The sequence below is a fragment of the Jaculus jaculus genome, chromosome 10 (genome assembly GCF_020740685.1).
Source record: "Jaculus jaculus isolate mJacJac1 chromosome 10, mJacJac1.mat.Y.cur, whole genome shotgun sequence".
Taxonomy (NCBI): Eukaryota; Metazoa; Chordata; class Mammalia; order Rodentia; family Dipodidae; genus Jaculus; species Jaculus jaculus.
The window spans coordinates 54689309-54715711 of record NC_059111.1 but is presented as its reverse complement, the minus strand read 5'-3'; the positions used below and the strand labels follow the sequence as shown (position 1 = coordinate 54715711).

At 36.7% G+C, this 26403-nt stretch overlaps 1 protein-coding gene across 2 annotated transcripts in view; it reads left to right on the top strand.

Annotated features, from left to right (window-relative positions):
* The window catches only part of Elapor2 (endosome-lysosome associated apoptosis and autophagy regulator family member 2), a 202778-nt gene that overhangs the window by 167259 nt on the left and 9116 nt on the right, over positions 1-26403 (top strand). For both annotated transcript variants that reach the window (XM_045160979.1, XR_006639358.1), the window contains exons 16-21: positions 2384-2573; positions 4158-4254; positions 4787-4888; positions 15659-15785; positions 18664-18842; positions 20043-20208. In XM_045160979.1, coding sequence (XP_045016914.1) covers positions 2384-2573; positions 4158-4254; positions 4787-4888; positions 15659-15785; positions 18664-18842; positions 20043-20208 — 861 coding nt within the window. The remainder of the gene's footprint in view (positions 1-2383; positions 2574-4157; positions 4255-4786; positions 4889-15658; positions 15786-18663; positions 18843-20042; positions 20209-26403) is intronic.

Here is a 26403-nt window from a genome sequence, read left to right as displayed (position 1 = left end):
CTAAAAGCCTCAGAGCCACAGATGGCTGAGGATATAGGATATAGGGGTGGTATAAATGCTGGAGTTCCTAGAAGGCCAGGGATCCTGGAATTCTAATATCCTTGCTGGGAGAAGCGTGCTCCTACCAAGGAAGGAGAGTGAATCCTGCCCTTTCCCTTTTTGTTTTATCTGGAGCTTAGTTGACTGATTGGTGCCTATTCACATTGTGGGCAGACATTTTCTCAGCCCACCCACACTCCTCTGTAAGCACCTTCACATACACTCCCAGAATTAGTGCTTTGCCAGTGCTCCATAAATGAGTCATCATATCTATATTATTAAACTTATTTCTTTTTTAAATTTTTATTTATTTTTAAAAAATTATTTATTTATTTATTTATTTGAGAGTGACAGACACAGAGAGAAAGACAGGTAGAGGGAGAGAGAGAGAATGGGCGCGCCAGGGCTTCCAGCCTCTGCAAACGAACTCCAGATGTGTGCTTGTGCATCTGGCTAATGTGGGACCTGGGAAACTGAGCTTCGAACCGGGGTCCTTAGGCTTCACAGGCAAGCGCTTAGCTGCTAAGCTATCTCTCCAGCCCTAAATTTATTTCTTTTTAAAGGAAAAAAAAAACCTAACAGGAGGATGTTTGTCCAAAATGAAAAGGAGATATTCAGGGTCAAATGTCAGTTGATGATGTAGCATCCTTTAATATATTTTATTTTGGGGGAAGAAATATATACTGATAATTGGAGAGAGAGAGAGAGTATAAACATTGTATGACTGATATTTTTGTTGCCATGTGAGGTGTGGTTGGAAAGTGTGTCTGTATTTTTGTGTATATACATACATATATGCATACATACTATAGAAACCATTGACCATTTCCTCCATATCTCTAGTTATATTCAGTCCTTTATTTTCTGATTAATTATGAGATACTATGACAATTTGTTACTTGAAAACTGCTTACTACAGAAGTTTTCAAGTAAGAGATTTATAAAATTTACAAGGTATGCATTTGTCCTGACCTGAGTTTACAGGCAGTGATTCAGTACACTGGTTCGTTGGTCACTTATCCATTCAGTAAGCATATATTAAATATCTGTTACATGAAAGGTGCTATGTTGGAACAGTGAATGAGATTAATTTCATTTTCTACCACATTTCTAAATTATATTTCCATATTACTACTGTCTCTCTCATCTTCTGTCTTCTCTGTTTTTTCTTTTTTTTGTCTTTGGGTTTTTTGTTTGAGAAGCTCACTCTGTCACTCAGCCTTGACTGCAACTCACTATATAGGCCTGACTGGCTTTGAACTTATGGAGATCCTTCTGCCTCAGCTTCTTTGCTTTGAAATTACAGGTGTGAGTCACACACAGCTTTCTTTGAATTTATTTTCCTTTTTTCTCTGTTGATTCCATTTCTTTAGTAAGTACTCTCTCTTTACTATTTCCCATTATTTCTTCTCAGCTTCACCAGTATAATTTAAGCTTAATAAAAACCTATTACATCTGTGAAAAGCCTGGCACAGGGAGAAATATTTATGGTTAATGTCCATACGTCCAGGAGCAACCCAATCTGGATTTTAGACTCTCAAGGCACACACCCAAACCCAAGTCTTTGAGATGCGGTGCTGGTGTATTGAGGTTTTCTCTCCCTCTGTCTTCCTCTCCATTCCTACTTCCTTCTAGTAAGAGTTCAAGGTTAACAAAAGCCTTTCCCATTTTCTGCTTACATTTATTTGTCAAAATAATTTGCAGTGGGTCTAAATTGTATTCAAACTTACTATGTAAATACCACTGACCTCTGACTGAAAAGTTAACTCTTTGTATTCTCCTGTCTTTTGTAAATGGATGTGCATCATTGCATCTAAGTGTAGGTGAATAGAAACTTGCAGTGATCAGCTGTTTAGAATGCAGATATCCTAGGATATTTAGCCATATGTTAGGCTGCCTTCTTCAGACTTCACATTATTTTTCTGACACACTTAGGCCCATGAACAAGATGGAACAAAACAATGGAGAAGGAAGAACAAGTTGTTTTTCCCCTGTGGCATTAAAACCCTCACCACTAGTTTGCTGGTTTCTCTGAGTGCTTTGTGAGCCTATAAAATGAACATTTCATTGATGACATGGATGTTCTCTGGCTTTCCTCCAATACAGATGGTGCTTATGGTGGGAAGAAAAGTGAATCTGGCATAACTGCAGTGGCTCTCAACTTGGCTAAATATTTGAATTGCCTTGAGAACTTTTCAAAAACACCAGGTCTAAGCCTCATCCTAGATCAGTTATATCAGTATGTTTGTGGTGAGGAGAAAGCCAACCCGCTTTTAGAGTCACAAGCTGAGGTTCCCATTAAAGACTTACCCTCAAATTTCTTACCTGTATCTTTGCTCTGTAGGGGAAGAAGATGGCTCTCTGTACCAACAACATATCAGACTTTACAGTAAAGGAAATGGTAGCAGGGTCAGATGATTATACAAGTTTGGCTGGAGCATTTGTATGCCAGTCAACGATTATTCCTTCTGAGAGTAAGGGTTTCCGAGCAGCCTTGTCATCTCAGTCCATCATCCTGGCAGACACATTTTTAGGTGAGCTTTCTTGGGCTAATGGTGTGTACATACATTTTTTAATATTATCACAACAGTAATTTGTCGCTGCATTGGTGTATGTCATAGATGGTTAAGATCTTCCGGTTGTTCTATATTGTCATTTACAAAATGGTTGAAAAGCCCACAATCAACCTTGGACAGTAGAAGATTCTGCTACTGAAATTCTGAGAAGATTAACTCATGGTTGACCTAATGTTTTCTTAGAGTCTATCCTTTTCATTTGAGTATTTATGAATTTAAGAGGCAAAAACCAATTTGGGGGGGGGGTTCAAGGTAGGATCTCACTCTGGCCCAGGCTAATGTAGAATTAACTTGGTAGTTTCAGGGTGGCCTTGAACTCATGGTGGTTTTCCTACCTCTGCATCCTGAGTGCTGGAATTAAAGGTGTGTGCCGCTGAGTCCACCTGGGAAAACAGTTTTTAAAGCATATAAAAGCAAAATAGTAGCATGAAAGAAACTTAGTCTAAAGTTGTTTTTTTATGGGGTGCTTGGGATTGAACCCATGGCCTTGTGAATGCCAGGCAAGCGCTCTAACCTTCATTTACATCCCCAGCCTTTAAGTACACATACTCTAAATCATATGCATATCAGTTACTCTCGTGCCAGAAGTATCCTAGTAGCAAAGGTGAGGTGCTCAGTTTTGTCCTCATGTGTCCCTTCTGACTGTGGCCCTGAAGGGAAAAGGAAAGCTTTAAGAATAGAAGCCTCAAGTGATTCTAGGAATAAGGTTTATCAGAATATCCAGGAGGAAGATCAGGAATCTATTATCAGAATATCCAGGGGGAAGATCAGGAATCTGTGGTTTCAGCTAGTCTTATCAGCAATTCTCATGTGCAACCAGATTTAAAGACCCTTGCTCAGATGCCAGAGGAATCGATTTCAAATTTCAGCACCAAGGTTAGTTGCCAGATGCCCACTCACTTTATAGATTCTGTTGGAAACACATGCTGTTTTAATTGCTAGTTTTGTTTCTGCCACTGTTTTCCCTATAAGACAAAAACAAAGCAACCTAACTTTTCTGCTTATTACAGCAAGAAAATTTTGGTATTTTATTCTGGAAATTATTAGGACAAACTTTTTCAATTTTTGGGGGGAGGGGGATTCATAGTTTCTTTGTGCTGAAGTTGTCCTTTCTGAATCAAGAGGTTTTCCTTCCCAAGTCTAGACAGAATGTGAGCAAAGAGCTTATAACAGCAAAGCATCCTTGTTTGATCAGCAGACCTCAGCAGAAGATAGCAATTTTTATAGTAAAGTCTTTAAATAACAGAACTATTTCAAAGTTACTTTAGAAATCATCTATACCACAAAGTGTATTTAACAGATTCCAGAAAAAAACATGCCCAGGGTGGTGAAATGACTTAAACTGAATTAAAAGGCTGAAGATTATAGTATTTCATTCTGGAGTCTTTAGAAAGTTTATTACTTTAATAGAAATGCATTAATTTAATACACTATTTCTGATGAAATGACAGTTGTCATACTACTCAGATATACAGAGACTAATAAATCTAAATTTTTTCATATTGTTTAACAGTTTATTTTGCCATTTCCCCCATCATCTAGGAGTAACAGTTGAAACTACTTTGCAAAATATTAATATCAAAGAAGATATGTTTCCAGTTTCTCCAAACCAATTACCAGACGTGCATTTCTTTTATAAGTAAGTGAAGATATTTCTTATATGCACTATCTTACATACACACACATACACACACACACACACATTTTGTTTTACTTTCTGTGTTAAAAGTTCCTAAATAAATTGTAATTAATAGATTAAAATTGGCCATCAAGTGATTATATGAAGCAAAAAAGCCACGACTTATATGCTTTTAGACAATTGAATAGTTGTCTAGGCAGTAATTATTTCTAATCTATGCATCAAAACATCAACCTAAGTAAATTTGGCCCCTATTATCTTTAACTTTAAAAAGTTTTTTTTTTTTTTACTATAATCTTGATTTGCTAACTGCATTGATGATAACTAATCATTTTACCTAGGAAAATTGTGAACATTTAATATGCAGTAAAAGTCAATAAACTGAATTTGTGTTTAAGTTCTCTATTAGTAAGCATTTATATTTTTCTTTTCCATGTGTTCACACAGCATGAGAACAGTTAGTCACATAATATTTTGTCTTTGCAGTCTGTATTGTACCTGAATTTTTAAAAAATTGTTTGCTTTATAATAGGTCTTCCACAACCACAACATCTTGTATCAATGGCCGATCAACAGCTGTGAAAATGAGGTGTAATCCTTCAAAACTTGGTGCAGGTGTGATTTCAGTCCCCAGGTATTCTTTTTTCTCCTATGGATTATTTTTGAAAGCAACCTCCCTATAATATTACTATTTAAAACATATTCTTTGTGGAAACAAAGTAAAGAGAACAACAGGACTACTGGATATTTGTAACAGGGATATGCCTGAGTACAGTTACTTAGAATAGTTCCTTTTCAATCTCTGTACTTCCCAGCCTCCCTCGTGATATACCTGGTCTCATTTGCCTTAATTGTCTGTCTTCTGAATATTATTTAGTCAAGAAGCAATTAGATTGTTGGTATCATTGTATTTATTTTCACTGTTTGCCTTAAATTTTATTGAGAACTGGATAGAAAATTTCCTGGTTCCTGGTACTAGATGAACAATTAATTGGCCAAGTGGTCTGTATTAAGTAATAGAGCCTCTGAGTCATGACTCCTTTCTTTGGAAGCAGATGGGGCTAGTACAGAGAATGTTTAGGATCCCTTTTCTGCTGTTAATGTTTCCAAGTAATGGTAGGAGAATAATCAAGATACAGGTGACTTTTAGAACATAAGAAAGATCATTTAATTGATTGACATTGAGTCTATATTTGATTAATGCAGTTAATTTTGGATGGAAATACTAGAACTGTGCTAGCAATATTCTTGCAATTTCCTGGTATTAGAAAATTATTAATTTAAAGCCCTATTCTCATGGCATAAGGGAAACTTAAATATATTTTTTTCAGTTTTATCATTCAGTATATAGAATATTTCTAGTCTTGTTAGGAGTAAAGTATATTTGGATCATGGGTTGATTAACATTCTTCTCTGACTGCAAAGTATACTTTTAAAAAAGAAAAATGACTTAATTTGTTTTTTGATAATTTCGCACTAACATTTTAGATGTTTTAGGCTCTCCTGCATGTGCTATACTTGGATCTTAAAACAGTAGTCTAAACCTCAAACTACTTGTGTATCCTAAAGAGGAGAACAGTGGTGGCAGTTTATTTTGAGATGCATGGCACCCTGATATATTCACTTCTCCCCACCTGCTTCTCTGGCTGATGTGGCTCTACCAGCTATTTATTTTTTCACCTATTCAAGATGAGAGGAGAATGTGATGAGGAGAATTCAGTCATAGACAGTAGTGAGAAGAAAAGGGCTGGACTGATGTTCTGAAGCTTCAGAGGACCCCACTGCCACTTCCTGGCCAGAGTCCCCACAGCAAACCCCTTTCTTTTTGGAAAATGTGGTCAGAGATTCCAGTGACAGGAACATGGCTTTTTCTTCAATCCCTGATTTCCCCTGCAAAGTCCAATGTTCAAGTGCTTGTTCTGAACCTCTCCTGAGGTTTTTCTTCATAACTTGCAACTAACCTCTTTGTGCTGGCCTTTCAGAGTCTACCAGGTGACTACTGAAGCCCCATCCAGTCAGGTCTGCTTCAAGCAGTTATTATTCCTTAAGACCAGGTCTGAGATTTTGAAAATAAATCACTGTCTAACTCTTAAGTTTATTTTGATATTTTAATGTAATAACAAAAAATAGTTCCATGAGGTTGAAGGATGGAAACTGAGTTTTTTTCTCATGAGGAGGGAAAAAAAAATTAGTTTCTCTTTTGACCTCTGGAAATCTTTCCTACTTAGGGAACTTAATTGTCCTTGCCAAGGTTTCTCAAGATTACCTGAAGGAGAATACCTTTGGGTGTCTATTTAAAGAATTGATTTATCTGAAACTACATAGTGAATTCCAGGTCACCCTGGGCTAGAGTGAAACCCTACCTTGAAAAACCACAAAAAATTGATTTATTAGGCTCATAGAATATTGAGCACAGGGATATTTTTTTAAAACATAAAGCAACTGTGATGCATATTAAAATTGGAGGGCCATTTGTATTGACTTACAACCAGATATTTCACTCATTTTTTCTCTTCAGAAATAGATTCACTTCTTTTTTGTTTCTTGGTTTTCCGAAATGCTAGTTTAAAATGTTGAGACATCCATGCCAGAATTCTTCATCTGTATCTTGATAAAAGATTATTTTTAATTGCAGTGCAACTAAAGTGTGTAAACAGCTGCTTTAGGGAGCTGCTGAACCTCATTGTCCAATATGCCAACCTTTAGCTTTTTCTTAAATCAATTTTGCATTAGGGCACCAGGGGGAGCTCAGGGCTCAGAACAGGAGGAACCACAGTTGTCTTGAACTAAATAGAATTGTTTTTAGCTGCAGGAATGAATAAAGATTTCCTATTAACAGAAAGGAAATGTTGTCATAGCCAAGTTTCTTAGAGGCTGTTTTTGACGAGGATTTATTTGAAACTTGAAAATTTCCAAGGAAAAGGGATGTTAATCAGACACTTGGCTTTCAGAAGCCTCTTGTTGACCAAGAAGTCTAAAAGGGAGACCTTGGCAGTTCCGGGATACCACACTAGGAATTTTCCTTCTTGACTAGCAAGGCAGAAGTGTTTGTAATAGTAGTGATATTTGTCAGGCTTCTGAATAATGATAGTCTGCAAAACCATCAAAACTTCCCCAGTCCTTGAAAAATGAAAATGTCTTACCAGAGAGAAAAGGGAACTTGAGAGGAAGAAGCACATTATCTGGGATGCCTACTTGTCTACAATTGAAAACATGCCAGCCTGTTTGTTCGGTCTGATAAAAGTATGTTTTTAATTCCGCAAAGGATCAGAAGGGTGTGAGACATTGTAGATGAAAACAACGCATGCTCTCTGTGGCAACTGTGGTGAATATTGTTTTCTAATGAAGTTTGCTCCTTGGGAAGACTAAATGACTTCTACCATGGACTTGTAATATTCCTAAATAGATTGTGCCCCCTCTCTACTCCCTAAACTTCAACTCAGGATCATAGGTAGATGAGAAAAGAGTCTCCTATTGTTAGGAATAATATAGACCTAAGTACTGTGTCCAAAGTACTCTTTCAAAAAACATGACAAATTTCAGTAAAAGGATCACAAAAAGAACTTGTTAGAAAGCAGACAAAGGGAGCCATTTTTACTTTGGTAATAGATAAATCATAATATCAGTGAGATCCTTGAGTTAAACTTTCTTTGCAAAGTAAAAAAAAAAAAACAATGAAATAAGGTCTGAGGTTGGAAGCTACTGAGCATCACAGTGAAGCTGGGATGATCCATCTCCCATTGCCTCTTATTCTTTCATGCCATTATGCCTTTTCATCTTGCAGTTATAACTCCCTTCCCCACAACTCCTCATGAGCAGAGCTGTGCAAAGCAGCACAGTCAGCAAAGGGACAGACAGCACGTTTATGCTACATGACAGCTCAGCTGATCTGCAAGTTGCCAGAACCTTCTTTTAAATGAGTTATCATCTTTCCTCAAGCAGAGATTTCTTTATTTAATATCATGAATTTAAGCAAAAGCATCATTTCCATTTCTTTCTCTATCCCTCCTCCCAGTTGATGAGTATATTCAGTTTCTTGAGCTATTAATCAGTTTGACTGAAATTGTTTTGCTGAAACCTCTTTCAAAACCCAAATTCATTTCATTATCACTGTGGCCTTTAAGAATAGTGTATCTCACAAAAACGATGCTTCACAGTTCTTTCCTGATAGTGTCTGGATTTGAACACTCTGAGTATATATACCACAGGCCCAGGTTTAGTCTTTATATCAAAGTATCTACTTTGTTGGACTCTACTGTAGTATTTGGTTGAGACATTGGGGAAGGATTATAAAAGCCAAGAGGCTATTGACTTTAAATTAAGAGGCAGAGGAAAATGACTTTCTTATCATTTTCCTCTGACCTTTCACAGGCAGAAAATACACATCTAAATCTTTGTAAGATAAGTTAAAAAGAGCAATAAGACTCAAAGCATTCAGATCAACTATGTTTTAAAACATAAAAATGTATAGACGCATAAAAATGTACTGCGAGTATATATGAAAATAACTGAAAGCCATTGCAATCAAGATATTGAAAACCCTAAATACAGACTTGTTAAACTTATACCATTCAAACATTATCAAATAATCTTAACACATACCTTTATCAAAAAATATTCACAAAGTTTTAAAATAGGGATAAAAATACTGAATTTCCACTGGAAAAAAAATACCTATAGATAAAGGGAACTGAATGGAGTTTGTTCAGACCTTGATTAGAACTGATTTTTTGGTAATTGAGTCAGGATAGATTCTAGAAAGGGAGGCATTTGCTGCAGTTTTGTGTGTTTTTATGCTATGCCATGAATGAATTATCATGTATTCAGTCTTTGTTGGCTAGAATCTGAAGTTTGTGCTTTTAAATTCCTATGTTGAAATAACATCACAGTGATAAAACCTAGCTGATGGTATTAAAAACTGGTAACTTTGAAGGTGGTTAGGTAATAATGACTAATAATCCCTGAATGGGATTAGTGCCCTTATGAAAAGGCCCAAAGGAGCTAGCTCTCCCCTTATACTGTATGGGGGCACACCAATGTAGCACTGTCTGTGAAGCAGAGGGAATAAGGCCTCACTCAATAACAAATCTGTTGGCTGATAGGTCCAGGTCTTCTAAGCCTGTAGAAATATAAGAAATATATTTATGTTCATCAGTATATTTTGCTATCACAGACCAAACACACTAGGACAGTCATAGTGATTTATACTTTTCAAACAAAATTGAGACAAAATGTGATGGTGGTCTTTTGTGTGTATGATATATGAGTGTTTATGTGTGTGAATATAAGCATGCGCATGCCACAGAACACATGTAGAAATCAGAGCATAACTTGAGGTGTTGGTCCTCACCTTCAACCTTGTTTTAAGACAGGGTCTCTAGTTGTTCACTGCTGCATTTGCCAGGTTAGCTGGACCATGAATTTCTGGGGGATCCTCTTATCTCTACCTCCCTTCTTGCCCTAGGTGCACTGGGATTATAAACACTAATACTATAGCATTAGGCTTGAAGTGGAGACTGGTGATCCGTAGAAATAGGCTGTTTCTTGAGATGCCAAGAGGGCGTTACCAGCAGTGGGTCAGGAGTAGTATCATCTATGTTGGATGATGACAGTCTGAATATTCTGATGTGGAGGAAACCCAAAGCTCACAAACCCTACTGCTGAATGAACTCTGTAACAACATTAGTACCCTAGCCCCACCTGATAGATGTTATAGAAGCATGTCCTTTTCCTCCACCTGCCTGAGACTAATTCCAAAAGTATTAGTAAGATACTAACAGGGTAAATTCATTTATTACATTTGTATTCAGTATGAAATTTTTGAGCAACAAAAGTACACTGACTTATAAACTATGTAATGATTAGTAATAGACTATGAAGTCACCAGAAATAATCTTTTCCATGAATTCATGGTATTGACAAGGATATGCTTTAGGAAACATGCTTTACTTAAGCAATGACACTAGGGCTGGAGAGATGGCTTAGCACTTAAAGGTACTTGTTGCAAAGCCTGAAGGCCCAGGTTTTACTCCACATTACCCATGATGTATGTGTCTGGAGTTTGCAGTGGCAAGACACCCTGGTGCACCCATGTTCTCTCTCTCTCTCTCTCTCTCTCTCTCTTACTTAAATAAGTAAATAAAAATATTAACAAAAGAAATGATGCTAATCTTCAATTGTTTGGAGTCATTATTCTCCAAGAAGTGTATCCCATTTTAGAATGCAAGGCCTAATTTCTATATACAAATTCATTTGAATGCTTGCACATTGCTAATATCATCCCAGTTCATAGGCAGTGTTGTGGTTTGAATATAAAACTTAATTATTTGGACACATAAGCCACCATAGACTCATGTATTTGAATACTTAATCCTTAGTTTGTGGAGCTGTTTGGGAAGATTGTAGAACCTTTAGGAGGTGGAGCCTTGCAGGAGAAAATATGTTGCTGGGAGTGGGTTTTGCGGTGTGAGCTAAGTTTGTCATCCTCTCTCTACTTCCTCCCCACTGATGTGACATGACTTTCCAGCTCCTGCCATGCACTCCTCACTTTGCTGGACTTCCCCTGGAAATTGGAAACTGAAAATAAACCCTTTCCTTACTTAACCTGCTTCTGGTTGGGTATTTTGTCTCAGTGACAAGAAAGTAACTGATGCAAGTGGCATCAGAAACCAAGGAAGTAAACTGGGAAGTCTATTATTTTATCAAAACAATAGTAAAGAAAATAAAGACAAAAATACCACAGCCACCACCACCACTAATAACAAAAAATAATGAATAAAGGTCCACCTAATTGTCTTTTGAATTTGTCCTTTGTCTACTTAGAATTCACAGTGCATCTGACAATCCTATAGACCCTAGTCTTGTGTGCCTATTGCAGTTCTTTGTTGGGAAAAAACACCCTACCAAAAGTAGCTGATGGGAGGAAAGTTTTATTTTGGCTTGAAGTTTCAAGGGGAAGCTTCGTGATGGTAGGGGAAAGCATGCTATGAGCAGAGGTTCCACACCACTTATGCCTCAGCAGGTGGAAGACAGCAGCAAGAGAGTAGGCCAAACTCTGGCAAAGGGAGCTGGCTATCGCATCCCAGAGCCCACCCTTCAACATACTAGCAAGGCTCATTTCCAAAATTGCCATCTGCTGGGGACCAAGAATTCAGAGTACATAAGTTCATGGGGTGCATCTAATTCAGACCCCCACAGTGCCCTGATTGTCCATGATCACACGATTTGTGTAGGTTTTACTGGTGGTCAAGTAACCCAGGGGGTAAAACAGTAGTTTGTGGCATGTCTACCTTAGAGCTCTAAAAAATTGGGAGGAGGTGGGTAGAAACAGTGTCACAGGTAATCAGAGGGAAAAGAATTCAGATATTTGGCAACAAAGCATTTATCTATTTTTCTGTTTGCTACCTGTTTCTAAAATTCTTCTCTTGGTAACAGATAGTGTTTGCTCACATGCACTTATTTTCTATTTTTACTCTACAAATGAAGATTATTGAAATTATGCTTACTTTTACATCCCTGCTTCACAGGAAAGGCTTGATTCAATCTTTGAAACTCCAATTTGTAACAAATAGTCAAAATTGGATGCCTCACATTATGAAAGATTCATCAGGTTAAAAGAATTAGGAATTGGTTCTAAACTCCATTTAACCTCAGAGTATCTTTTAAAAAGTGAATTCTACCAAAGATAGGTACTGAATCACCATGGTGTTTTGACAGTTAGTGACAGCTTTATAATTTACTGCAGTCTTGAGTGTTTTTGCACTGCCATTTTTGTACTTCTACCATTTCTCTAGAAAGTGACGTGCATTGTTAATAGTCTTTTATATTTTTCAGTGCTTTAAACATCCCCAAATTATTCTCTCATTTTATAACCAACCAATGAAGACAATATAACAGATTTTTAGTTTTGACAAATTGCATAAATGAGGCAGAAGAAGGGAGATGTTGAATCATTTGTGGGAAATCATAATAATTTCAAAGTCCACTTAGAATCACAATGTGTCTTATGAAATTTTTGTAACTTTTATTCATTTTCTTCAGTTTATTTTCCTGTAGTATTAGCAGAATTATTCTTTTCCTTTGGTCATTTGGCCATTTTTTTCTCTATTCCTACAACTTCTCTTGGAAAGATAAAGTAAAAAGAGATTTGAACTGGGGAATATATTGCTAAATTTTTCTAAAAGATAAGAAAATATACTTTTGAAGCTAAAATCATTGTTATATAAATACTGTGTTCTTGACAAACATTTCGAATTGGCTATTTAGCAAGTTTAATTGCTTATACAAATCTAGGTGGGGGAACAGGGATAATATTTGGTTGTATGGCCTTCATTGCTAGATGTCCAATGCACTATCCATTGCACCACAGAGCCACCTATCAGACCTATTGTGTTTACTTCTTTTTATGAACCCCTTTATTTCTTACTCTGAATATACTTAGTCCATTTTTATAAGCAGATAAGTTCAGGCAGATAAGTATTAAAATATTTTTTCCAAAGAGTCACCATTTGCTATTCTTGGCTCTGCTTAAAAAAAATACTGGGTTACTGTTATAGTGGAGATCATTATAAAGACAAGCAATACTAGGTGACTTTAATACTATATTTTCAACAATAGATTATTCAGACAAAAAATCAACAAGCAAATTATTTAACTAACATTATTGATCAAGTGGACTTAGCAGACAACATTCCAGAAAAATAGTGCAAAATACAAATTCTTCTCCTCTTTTCATAGAACTTTCTTTAAAATGGGCTCTATTGTTGGGCGTGGTGGTGCATACCTTTAATCTTCACTTAGGAGGCAGAGATGGGAGGATTGGCATGAGTTTGAGGCCACCCTGAGACTACATAGTGAATTCCAGGTTAGCCTGAGATAGAGTGAAACCCTACCTCAAAAAAAAAAAAAAGAAAGAAAGAAAGAAAAAAAATGGCTCTATTTTAGGACACAGATAAAATCTTAGCAAATAGAAAATTTAAATAACTTCTTGCTTTTTGTTTGATCCTAATGGACTAAACCTAGAAATCTATAGAGAACATATGAGCTCGTGAAACACTATTGAATGAGTTGGCCATTAAATAAATTATCAGGGAAATTAAATAATATCTAGAATTTAATGAAAATGAAAATATATCAGAACCTGAGGGATACAATGAAAGTACTTCTAAAAGGGAAGTTTATAATTACACATGCATGTAATAGTAAATCAGATATCTCAAATAACCTAGTGGTATGCCTCTGGATCTTATAAAATCAAGAACAAGCCAAAGCCCAAATTAATAAACAAAAGGAAAATAAAGTGAGGGCAGAAATGAAAGCAATGAAAACAAACAAGTGATACTACAAAGAATCAGTGAAACAAAGATCTAATTCTTTGAAAAGATAAACAAGATTAACAAACTCATAACCAAACTAACCAAAAGAAAGAGAAAAAAAAAACAGATTAATAACATTTAAGATGAAGGCTGGAGAGGTGATTCAGTGGTTAAAAGTGCTTGTGTATAAAGCCTGATGGCCTGAGTTCAATTTCCCAGTACTCATGTAAAGCTGGTTACACAAAGTGGTGCATGTGTCTGGATTTTGTTTCCAATAGCAAGGTGCCCTATTATGCCCATTCTCACTCATTCCCTCTCTCTCTGCTTGTGACTATGAATAAATAAACAAATTGAGATGAAAAGGCAGACATTACCATAGATAACAATAAATTTCAGAGAATCATTAGGGAATACTTTGAAATCCCTTATTAGAAAATTTAGAAGAAATGGCTAAGTTTTTAAGAGACATATGTTCTACTAAAGTTTACCAAGAATTACCAAGTATAGATTACTTAAATGAGTCTATAATAAATCAACAATACAACTAAAGCAGTAATAAAATGTCTCCCAACTAAATAAAGTCTAGAACTAAATTCTACCAGATTTTCAAAGAATTAGCACTAGCACTCTTTGAATGTACTTCATAAAGTAGAAGGAAATGAACACTATCAAAATTATTTTGTGGAGCTGTTATTATCCTGATACCAAAGCCAGATAAAGACCCAACAAAAATATCAAATTTTTATGCCAGTTTCCCTAATGAATATGGATATAAAAATTCTCAATACCAATACTGGAAAAACAATAACATATCAAAAAGATTATTTACCATGATCAAGTTGGCTGCATTACAGAGATGCAAGGATGGTTAAACATATACAAATCAGTAGGTATAATACATCACATATATGATTCCTTTTCCTTTAACTTTTGTATAATTCCCTCCTTCACCCCCTCACCCCTCCAAACTTCTCTCACTCCTCCTGCCCCTGATATTTGTCCCTCCCTTAACCTTTTAGGTAATTCTTCCTCTCCTCTCTATTTCTTCTCTCTGCTGGTCTCATTCTGGTTTTATGCCCATGTTACTGGTACTTACTACTGTCTGCACTCATCTTCAGTTGATCCTAGTTAGGAACTAGAGACTGCATGTGACATTTGTCTTTCTGGGCCCATGTGACCTTACTTGGCATGCTTTTTTTTTCCCCCAAGTCCCTCTATTTTCCTAAAAATTTGGTGGTTTAATTTTTCATTACTCTGGGTAAAATTCTATTGTGTACCACATCTTCATTAACCATTCATTTGTTTTTGGGCATCTGTGCTGCTTCTAGTTCCTGGCGATTGGCAATGAAAATGGCTGAGCAAGTGTCTGTGGTATACAGTAGAGTCTTTAGAGTATATGCCCAAAAGAGGTATAGCTGGATGTAATGGTAGGTCTATTTTCATCTTTTTCAGGAGTCATCATGCTGCTTTCTATAGTGACTGCACAAGCTTGTACTCCTACTAGAAGTGGATGAGGGTTCTTTCCTCACACTCCCAGCAGCATGTACTACCATATAATTTTTTGATGGTTGCCATTATGACTAGAGTGAGATGGATTCTCATAGTTGTTTTAAATTGCATTTCCCTGCACATTTGAATTATTTCCACCTTTTGTCATTACGAATAATGCTATTGTAAGCAATCATTTCCAGGTTTTGTGTGGACATACACTTTCATTCCTTTTGGGTGTATACTTAGAGCTAGGTTTGTCTAATCATATGGAAAGTACATATTTACTTGTTTCAGGAACTGTCAGGCACCTTCAAAATGTCTGGGTGATTTGACATTCCAGTCAACTCTGTATAAGAATTTCTAGTGTCTCCCAATCCTTACAACACTTTCTAATGACTATTTTATTCTAGCTATCCAGAATGGCTAGCCAGTATAAACAGCTATCTCATTGTGCTTTCATTTCCTCTAGGTCTTGTTTTCTTTTTCCTGTGTATATTTCCCCAGCATCCACACAGTGATACCCAAGTATGCCCAGATATTGACTGGAATAAGATGAATGCAATAAAAACCTACTTTTTTCATTTTTAAAAAAATTCTAGCAAGTGTCCAGCAGGTACCTGTGATGGATGTGCTTTCTATTTCCTGTGGGAGAGTGCTGAAGCTTGCCCTCTGTGCACGGAGCATGACTTCCATGAGATTGAAGGTGCCTGCAAGAGAGGACTGCAGGTAAGGGCCAAACTCATATATTAAGATGGCCCATCTAAATGGTAACATTTATCCCATTATGTCAGTGAACCAGGGTGGATTTCTTTGGATGCTAAAGCTTTATGATTGAAGAAAACCATAACGATTGCACAGACGCTGTCACAGGAGTCTTAAAGTTTTATGCATTTAAAATTTTTTAAGGACTATTGCACTTTTATTTCCCATATTTTACAATTTTCTACTTTTATTGACTGAGCCTGTACTTCCTCTGTTCTATAAATGGATATAATACAGATGTGGATGAGGTTTAAGATTACACAATGTATGTACTTCACATATATCTGACAGCAGCAAAATCTTCTCCACAGCTTATGATTGAAGTGTTCATATCAAATTGGGATCTCAAAAATCCATACCAGGTTCTAAGTATGCTTTAAGTAATATATCTGAAGTCATGTTATTGTTAAGATTTGAAGTGATACTGTGTTATCAGTAAGAAACATTTAAAAAATTTATTATCAAATTTATCTAAATTCTGTCCAAAAACTCCTTACCTGCTGGAAGAATCAATCTTCAAGCTGCAGTGTCAGGCATCTTATTTCTGAATGCTATATATTAAGATGGTAGGACAAGGCTTTCTACTGATACTTCTAGAATGATTCAGTAGGGTGTCACTCTGGAATTCACTATGTAGTCTTCGGCTTGCCCTTGAACTCACGTCAATCCTCCTATTGTGGCCTCCTGAGTGCTGCAATTAGAGGCATGGGCCACCACTCCCTTGTGGGGATGCAGAGGAGACAGTCAGACAGAGAAAGAGAGACAGTGAGAGTGAGAGAGAGAGAGAGAGAGGCAGAGAGGAAGAGGGAGAGAGAGAGAAAGAGAATAGGTGCTCAGGGCCTCTAGCTGCTGCAGATGAACTCCAGATGTATGTGTCAGTCTGTGCATCTGGCTTTCTGTGGGTACTGGATAATCAAACTATGGTTGTTAGGTTTTGCAGGCAAGTGCTTTTACCACTGAATCATATCTCCAGCCCTGCCAGTTTATTTCCTTTGACAGTATCTGAGGAGTTTATTGGAAAGTTAAGCTATCTGGGTTTACAAGGACTTTTTAATTTTGAGGTTTTAAGATGCTTAGAAGATAGCCACCAGACATTAGAGTTTGCCCTTTCCATTTTTTTTTTTTTTTGTATTTGATAAAACTGTATAAACTCTTGCCAAGTCTTTTTTTTTTTTTTTTCCTGGTAGAATGTACTTCTAATAAAGTCTACATTTGCTGGCTAGAGTTTACTTTTTTCCCCATTTTTGTCATGATTTGTTCTTAGAAATGCAATGCGTAAACCTACACTTGCCTCTGAATTTTCTACCTCATCATTCTTATAAAAATGGGACCAAGTTCAAAAGTAATTTATTCACTTGAAGTTCAATGAAAACGTTAACAATTGTCATGCACTAAAACATCTAGTGGTCAATATCCTTTCTAAAAATCATGCAGAAAGTACTTTGAAACTTGAATGGAATTTTCTCAAAGTAAATGATTATTGTGTACATTACAAAGGCATATTTGCATGCATAAGACAAAATTAAACATGGTATTGTCAGAATGTTGATAAAGTGGGGCCAGAGAGATGACTCAATGGTTAAAGGTTCTTGCCTACAAAGACTGGTGGCTTGGGTTTGAGTCCCCAGTACTCATATAAAGCCAGATGTGCAAATTGGCACATATGTCTGGAGTTTGTTTGCAGTGGTAGGAAGCCCTGGAGTGTCCATTCTCTCTCTTTCTTCCTTCCTCCCTCCCTCAAATAAAAAAAAAAAATAAAAATAATGTTGATAAAGTGGCTAGAAAATTTAATGAGAGCTACAATATATAGAACAGTGATTTTTCGGGGTGTAGATTTATTGAGACAGAATCTTTATCTCAGTAGCCCAGGCTGGCCTTGAACTCATGGTGATCAACCTGCCTCATCCTCAGAGTGCAGGGATTATAGATGTAAATCACCACATTTTGCTTCATAACATACAGAAAGATTAATTCCCATTCAATGTCATTTGGGTTTAGTTATCAGGAAAATTACTTTGGTCATAGTATATGATATGCTTTGAAATGAAGCATGCACAGAAATCTGACTTTCATTTTTGGTCTGCTTTATTTGATTACTTCATTTAAGAATTACTTATTCAGAGTTGGTTTGTTTAATTTTATTGTTTTCTGGATAATTGTACCTTTATATTTGGGAAAGATTTCTTTAAAGAAATTGAATCACCTGTTTTGGGAGGACAAGCGAGCCTGCTGACTTTGAATAATGCTCTTCTTATTTTGACATGCATAAGAAGGGTATAGTGGTGTACCTATCCTAATGAGTTCCTAAAAGTCACTAGCTGTGGAGCATCTACATATCTCAGGGCAAGAGTTTGCCTGCAGAGCACCTATTCTCTTTCTCTCTCCATGGAAGAGGCTTGTTTAAAAAAATGTGTCTGCTGATGCATGAGTAAAATCCACTCCAATTAACTATGTCAATAACTTAAGTTTGTATTAGAACATTATTAACAAGTGTGAAATCATAAAAATTTTAGGAAAACAACTCAAAAGATGTCCAGATAGAGAGATTTTTTAAATTTAACTTTTAAGCCTATAACTGAGTTTTTCTGACACAATAATCTATGTCTTTATTTAATTTTTGCATTTTAATATTTTTGTTTTCTCATTTTTCTACATGTCTTTCATCTCCACATAGAGATTCTATTAAATAAATGGGAACAATCAATTATGCTTACGGATGATTAACAGATTAGCAAAACTCTTCTTCTCCATGAGAAATTGACATAATAACAAACCTAGTTTTTATAATTAAATCAGTTTTATTTCTTATGTCACACATGGTTTTACTTATTTATTTTAAAAGGAAACCTTATATGTATGGAATGAACCTAAATGGTGCATAAAAGGAATTACTTTGCCTGAGAAAAAGTTGTCGACCTGTGAAACTGTTGACTTTTGGCTTAAAGTAGGAGCAGGAGTGGGAGCTTTCACAGCTGTCTTGTTGGTGGCTCTAACTTGCTACTTCTGGAAAAAGAATCAAAAGTAAGTACTCTCACTGGAGTAATCATATAAGAACTGGAGGGTCTGAATATGCTGTGAAAATTTTAATTACCAGCACATTCTCTCAGAGTCAAAAGGACTTTCTTCTTGTGAATGAGTTTTGTGAATGTGAATGTTGAGAAAACAGGTAGGAGAAATATTATTTTGGTAATTGAAAGCTCATAGAAAATTAATGATTTCTGAATTTGAATCACACATTATAAAAATAAGAAGTGTCCAAATTACCCAGATAGATAGAGGCAGAGCCAGGACTAGAAGGTAGAAATGTTTTGTTTGTTTGTTTGTTTTTTGATATAGAGTCCCACTCTAGCCCGGGCTGATCTGAAGTTTACTATGTAGTCTCAGGGTGGCCTTGAACTCATGGTGATCCTCCTACCTCTGCCCCTCAAATGCTGGGATTAAAGGTGTGTGCCACTACGCCTGGCTTAGAAGGCAGAATTTTTATGTGGGTTTATTTTTCTTTTTATGACTTCATGATGTCATCTTACCTCATCATTTTCCTTCAATTTCTTATAGGAAGATATTTGCAAAGAAACAGGCTAAGTGTGAAGGCAACTATCACAATCATTTATTTCAGCTCTCCAAGAATCCACACTGAATATTGAATCTATCCTCTGAATATATGTTGATCTAGTACATGACTTGAATCTTTTATTATGATTTGCAATTCAGTGGGGCTATGGAGGATCTGTATTTTAATTTTTTAGAAAAAAATTGTAATATCTGAAGTAGTAAGTTAAGTATAAAGGCATAAGTTATATAGAAAGATGATAAAAAAGAAATCACCTATTTGATCTCTTCATCCTTGTGATCTATAATTTAGAAAACGTGAGAGTGACTTTACTTCTACATATTAATGAATTAAGGAAATACATTCTGACCTCAAGGCTTTTTTCTTTTGCACATGTTCTTTATAATTGAACAATTCAGTCAATGAAAATTAAGTGGCACAATTAACTGTATTGAGCCTATTCTCTGACATCCTAGCAATTATTTTTATGTAGATGATTGATAACTAAGAACACTTAAAACTATGGCCATAGGTGAGAGAAGTTTTTTGGTGGATAAACTATACTAAAAGACAAATTTTGAGCTGGTGTATGACCATTTACAATATGTATGGATTTTTTGTTGCTATAATTGTCCACCTTATTATTTACTTATTTATTTACAACTGTTTAGATTGGAGTACAAATATTCCAAATTAGTAATGACAACTAACTCAAAAGAATGTGAACTCCCAGCTGCAGACAGCTGTGCCATCATGGAAGGAGAAGATAATGAAGAGGATGTTGTATATTCCAATAAGCAGTCACTACTAGGAAAACTCAAATCTTTGGCAACAAAGGTAAAAGTAGAGTTTTAAGCTGGAATCATTGAACACTAATGCATTCGGCCACATTAACCTAATGGAGTTAATGCAGACTCTGTATCTCATGGGGGTATCTGTTCAAGAGAAACACTCTTATATGGATACTATATAAATGTAAGAATATTAACTGAATCCTGTATGTATTTAGTAGTCAACAAGGTAGAAACTATCTTCTTTACCATCAATAAGGAGGTAGATTAGAAATTTTATATATCAACATAACAGAATAGTTTGTGACACTCTATCTGTTAAAATTGGGATATTTACATGTGCTGATACATTATCAATAGACCCAAAATAAAGTAAAAAATGTAAACTACCTTATTTTATGAAATTTTTATATTAGTATTGCATAGTATTCATTGTACACTTCTATTGGCAATTAGGAACTAATGAATGGTATAATCTTTGGAGTAGTACATTTTGATGGTTATTGAGTTTTTATATAGATAACATGTCACTTTATAATTTTAACAAAATTAGAAAAAACAGGCTGGTAGATCTAATATTAATGTATACTTTTGTGTTTATTTTCAAACAGTATTATTTTACATAAAGTAAATAAATTTGCGAAACTATCAGTTACCTTCTTGATACTAGACAAGATATCTGATTAGAAGCAGCTAATGGAAGGAAAGGATTTATTTCAGCTTATAGCTTCAAGGAGAAGTTTCATCATAGTAGGGGAAGGCTGACAAGAGCAAGCAGTTAGGAGGGTGTCACTTCTCCACAGCAGCAGGAAGGAAGTGGTCAGCCTAGAGCTGGGTTATATTGCCCAAAAGCCTGCCCCCAGTGACATAACTCCTCCACCATGGCTCTACCTTTAAAAGGTCCATGACTTTCCTAGATTTCTACTAGCTAGGGATAAAGTATTTAAATTACACAAGCCTATGGGTGACATTTAATTGAAACTACCACAATAACTGTGGAGGTACTTACAGTGCCATATCAGATGCTATCACACTTACTGGCTTTGGAATAGTTGCTATTTAAAACAGAGTGTAAAACTTTAATGTTGTTTGAGAACATATTTTATTGATATTCTTCAACATTAAATTGAGAGAAATACAGAATACCAGCTTAACAACTCAAGATAAAAAAAATATATATAATGAAACAGAAGAAGCCTGAGATTTTTCCATTGGCACTAAGATGTTTCCTCCTAAGGTTCAGGTGGAAGAGGGATAAGGAATTTTCAATAATTTCACCATGTTTTTTGAAAAATTATTGTATTTACTGAGGGAAATACAGAGCCAAGGAAAGGCACCCACGTGGCTAGAGCTCTCACATGGAGGGCCTGGGAAAACTATGGAAAGAAAAAAGAGAAAAGAAAGTTTGAGGAGGTCCTGCCATGTGGGGAGTTGGAGGGGATAAAGAACTCATGTGGAGAAGAAGGGCTAAGGGGTCTTCACCTTTGCTGAATCCTTCTAGGCCTGGGTCAGGCCAATCCAGGCTCAACCAAGGGAAAAACTCACCATGGCTGAAGTTCCTAAGTGGTCAGAGACAAACCACCATGTTTTAAAAAAGGTAACTCCTTGGTTTGCACATAAGACCTGTAGTATTGCAGGTGTACATGACAGCTGTGGAAGGAAAGTGTTGTTTACAATTGTTGAGGACACGAATGGGAACTATATCAGTTAGACAGTAAAGGTTGGCAGTGCCTAAAAGTAATATACTTGATGGCCAATAAACTTTAGGGATTCCAGTTTTATTCCAAACTGTTGTGTCCCTTTGTTTTCTTGGTGGGCAATCAGTTTAATTTTTTTCTGTTTGTTACATCATGAATAGGATGTTCTTTGTCCACTCCATGGTGGGGCAGTGATGGTTATGAGAATAGAGGTGCTGACTGATGCCATTCTGAAACAGGAACTTGAACCTCCCCCAAGGCATCTGGTAGAGTTTTCAACAGGCTTAAAAGGAATGGCTATTGTTGCAGTTAGCTTAGCATTGCTGCCATAAACAACCCAACCCAAAGCAGCTTGTGGAGGAAAGGCTTTATTTTGGCTCACAAACTCAAGGAGACACTCCATGATGGCAGGGGAAACCATGGAATAAGCAGAGGGTGGATATCACTGCCTGATCAACATCAGGTGGACAACAGCAGCAAGAGAGTATGTAAAATACTGGCAAGGAGAAGCTGGCTATAACACATATAAGCCTTTCACCAACAACACACCTCCAGTAAGGTTCCAATTCCCAACTTGCCATCAGCTGGGGATCAAATATTCAGAACACATAAGTTTATGGGAGTCACCTGAATCAAACCATAATAACTGTCATGTTGTGATTAGAAACTATAGTGGCTATGACCGGAACAACAATTATAATAAAAGTATTTGCATTGATTTACTGATTGATGAAAATACAAATCAAAATACAGATGATATATATGCTTCTCTACATTCTGGTCATGATCTATGAAATGATCAACAGGCAATGATCCTTCTCCATGGTCAGTCATATTTTATGACCTAATTGGCTTACTAAGATATGTAGACCTGGAGAAAGTATGGGAGGCAGTCAGAGGTCTTAGTCAGTTTCTGAGAACAGGTGGCAGGAAGAGTTGGAAGGTCCATTTTATACCTGTATTCTTAGTCCAATTATAGATACCTTTTTACCTAAAGAAAAATATATACTGTTATCATAAATATTCTCTAAGTCTATGAATTTTATACTAATTTGATTGAAAGGCAAAAATGGTGAGGCTAGCAATAGGGGAATAGTGGTAGAGCACCACAAACAGAAGAGAAAGAGTCAAAAGAATGATGTTATCAATCTCTCTCACACTCTTTCTCTGTGCACATATGCACGTTTGCACACACATACACACAATGGCATTTCCTTAGTGCCTTGTCTATGCACTATCTGGGCAGACTGTCCTGTGCATTCTATATCAGAAGTTCAAATATATTTGGCCTTTTCATAATATGAGTTTATATTGTGGACATCTTCAAGTGACATACATGTTTAATCAGGAGCTATGGTTTGTTTCCAGAGTTTGTGGACCCAATGTGGTGGGGGTGACTTTAATATTCCACTCTCCCATTTCCCAAGTGTCAGTCAAAATAGCTCAGCTTTTCATCATAGCTCATTAGTCAGTAAAATATTAAAAGATTTATCAGGGAAGCATTGTTTATATCTATGAGAGTATCTTTGAGTTCTGCCCATCAAGCTGAGTGATCTTGTTAGCTTTCAGTTAAGCATGCATGAAGCTGAAAATGTACACCTATTGCAGTCTGTCACTATCGGGCTCATCTCTACCAATCAACAGTGAGCCTAACCCTGGCATATAGTAGAATCTTGAGTCAGTAGATTTCCTTTGGGTAGAAGGATAGGAAATAAAATTACCTCTAAGAGAAATTCTGCCATATTTTTATTTGAAGCTGAGGTGCTTTTGAGGCCAGTCCAACCAGGTGTATTGGACTCTCCTTCATAAATAAGGCTGTCAAAGTATAGAGTTACAAGGTCAACCTGATAATAATATTTAAGCTTTTATTTTTTGAGGTAGCTCACTCTAGTTCAGGCTGAGCTGGAATTCACTATGTAGCCTCAGGGTGGCCTTGAACTCATGGTGATCCTCCTGCCTCTGCCTCCAGAGTGCTGGGATTAAAGGTGTGTACCACCACGCCCAGCTTAATATTTAGTTTTTATAATTATTTTATTTATTTGCAAGGAGAGAGAGAGAAAATGAATGAATGAATGAATGAATGAATGAATGTATGAATATGGGCATGCCAGGACCTCTATCCACTGCAAACGAACTCCAGATACATGTGCTTCCCTGTGCATCTGGCTTTATGTGGGTACTGGGGAATTGAACCTGGGTCCTTTCGCTTTGTAGGCAAGCACCTTAACTTCTAAACCATCTCTGCAGCTCAATATTCAGTTGTGAGTAGAGCACAGTCACAAACAATAAGAAGAACTCAAAGTGATAGTATCTGGCACTTATGCCAAGGAGGTGATACTGATGTGTCTAAAGTCCTAAAGGATGTGTTTGGGCTAAGGCTGCTTCTTGCTGCCAGAATCTTCAATTGGAAAATCATTCATGAGAGACTTCCATCACAAATTTGTCACCAGGTTTGGGATGCCACAAAGGTAGAAAGTGTATCCCAGCTTTCTGGACAGCTTTTAATTTAGACTGTCAGTCTGGTCCCAATTCAAAGATTCTATTTTATAGGTTAGCTGATATAAAAGAGCATGTAGAATTCTGAAGTGAGGCCAACATTGACTCTAGTAACAAAGAATCAAGTCAAGAGTTTGCTTCATTTCCCTAGACTGTGGCAATTATTTAGTATTACAAACCTGCCTACACAATCCCAAGGAACTTTATTTGTCAGGCTTTATTGTGGTTTATCAGCCACCTCTCCATGTTGAAGTACCATAACACAAATAGGGCTCTTGAGATGAAGGGTTTGATGATAACAAAAGACATTACTTTGATTTCAGAAGGTAGAAGAGCTATGGGAAAGCCTAGCTCACCCCTTTGTTGCAAATCACACAGGTGTTAAAAACCCCTGGGGTAGCCTACTAGCTCTTTTTTACAGATGACTACTCTTGATGGGGAAAACTTGTCTAGAATTTATTACTTGGGGAAGCACAAGCAAAAACCATATAATCCTACCTTGTTTCCAGATTCAGAAACACCACCAACAGTAGCTTGAATGGCACATATAGCCCTTCCACACAGTCAGATCATTTTCTTAGGGTTGAGACAGTCTTATATTGGCCTGGAGATTTCCAGGTAGACTAGACTGGCTAGACTGGCTAACAGATGAACCCCAGGAATATACCTTTCCAACTCAGGGGTTATAGGCACATGCCACATGGTACTTTACTAGCTGTAAGCTATCTCTGTAGGCTCAGCAAATAGATGTTTGCATTTGCTTTTGTTTTTAAGCAGCTCAGCACTGCTCATTGTCCAACTAAATTTCAGATTTTTTTGCCCACCTTAAATCCTATGTTGAATAGGAAGGTTATTATTACTGACATCATCTACTTTATCTTTTGACACCTTCAAATAGGGGTCACATAGATTCTGCTTCTTGTGCTAGGCCACAAATTTTTGTCAATGTGAATGTGGCTTCTACACTCGAGCCTTTTTCTTCTTATAACCCATCTTAATCCAGAGTATTTCCTGTTCTGTTTTCATGCCTCTGGTTAAAAATTGATTTTAACCTAAAGGATATTGGAAATTTCTAGGGTAAAATTAACTGCTGGGCGTGGTAGTACACATCTTTAATCCTAGCACTTGGGAGGCAGAGGTAGGAGGATTGCTGTGAGTTCGAGGCCACCCTGACTTTATAGTGAATTCCAGGTCAGCCTGGGTTTGGGTGAGACCCTACCTGAAAAACAAAACAAAAAAAATTAACTATAATTTGTTTCTCTTAGGTATTTGGATTCAGTGGCATAAGAGTAACACAGCTTGGGAGAACAACATGTTTTGACACCGTAGATGGTCCAGCTGTTACAATTCTTGCCTTTTCCATATGTACATATTGTTTTTCTTTTTTGGAGTGTGTGTGTGTGTGTGTGTGTGTGTGTGTGTGTGTGTGTGTGTGTTTATGTGTATACACAGGTGTTTTGTGTGACACAGCATACATGTACGTATGATGGTCAGCAGACAACTTTCCAGGGTTGGTCCTTGCCTTCCACCTTATTTGAGGTATGATCTCTGGTTATTGTTCAGTGATGTGCTGGCACACAGGCTTCAGAGCAATTCTCCTGTCTCTGTCTCACATTTACAGTCATTGTGGTAGGATTATAGAAGTCCACCATGGCTTCTGGCTTGCACATGGGTCCAGGGATATGAACTCAAGTGTTGAAGCTTATGCAGCAAGTGCTTCATCCAACCCCTCCCCCACCCACTGCCCATAGCTGTTGTAATTCAATTTCACCTCTTTCAAAGCTATTCACTGTTTGTTCAGTGAGGATATAAAACTGACAGCAGTGTAGCTTTCCGGAATGGGAATTTTCACACACTGACTAACATGTTTTGATTCCCCAACATTCTGCAGAAACTGGCCAATGAACACGTTGACAAAGTTCTGTTGAATAATGCAATAAGTAGTTTTCTATTTTGTTGACTAATAAACAACAGGAATTGGGAGGTGGTTACAGGCAGAGTAATGGGAAGTAGAATAGTGTACACATCAGCTGCAGAAGAGTGCACTG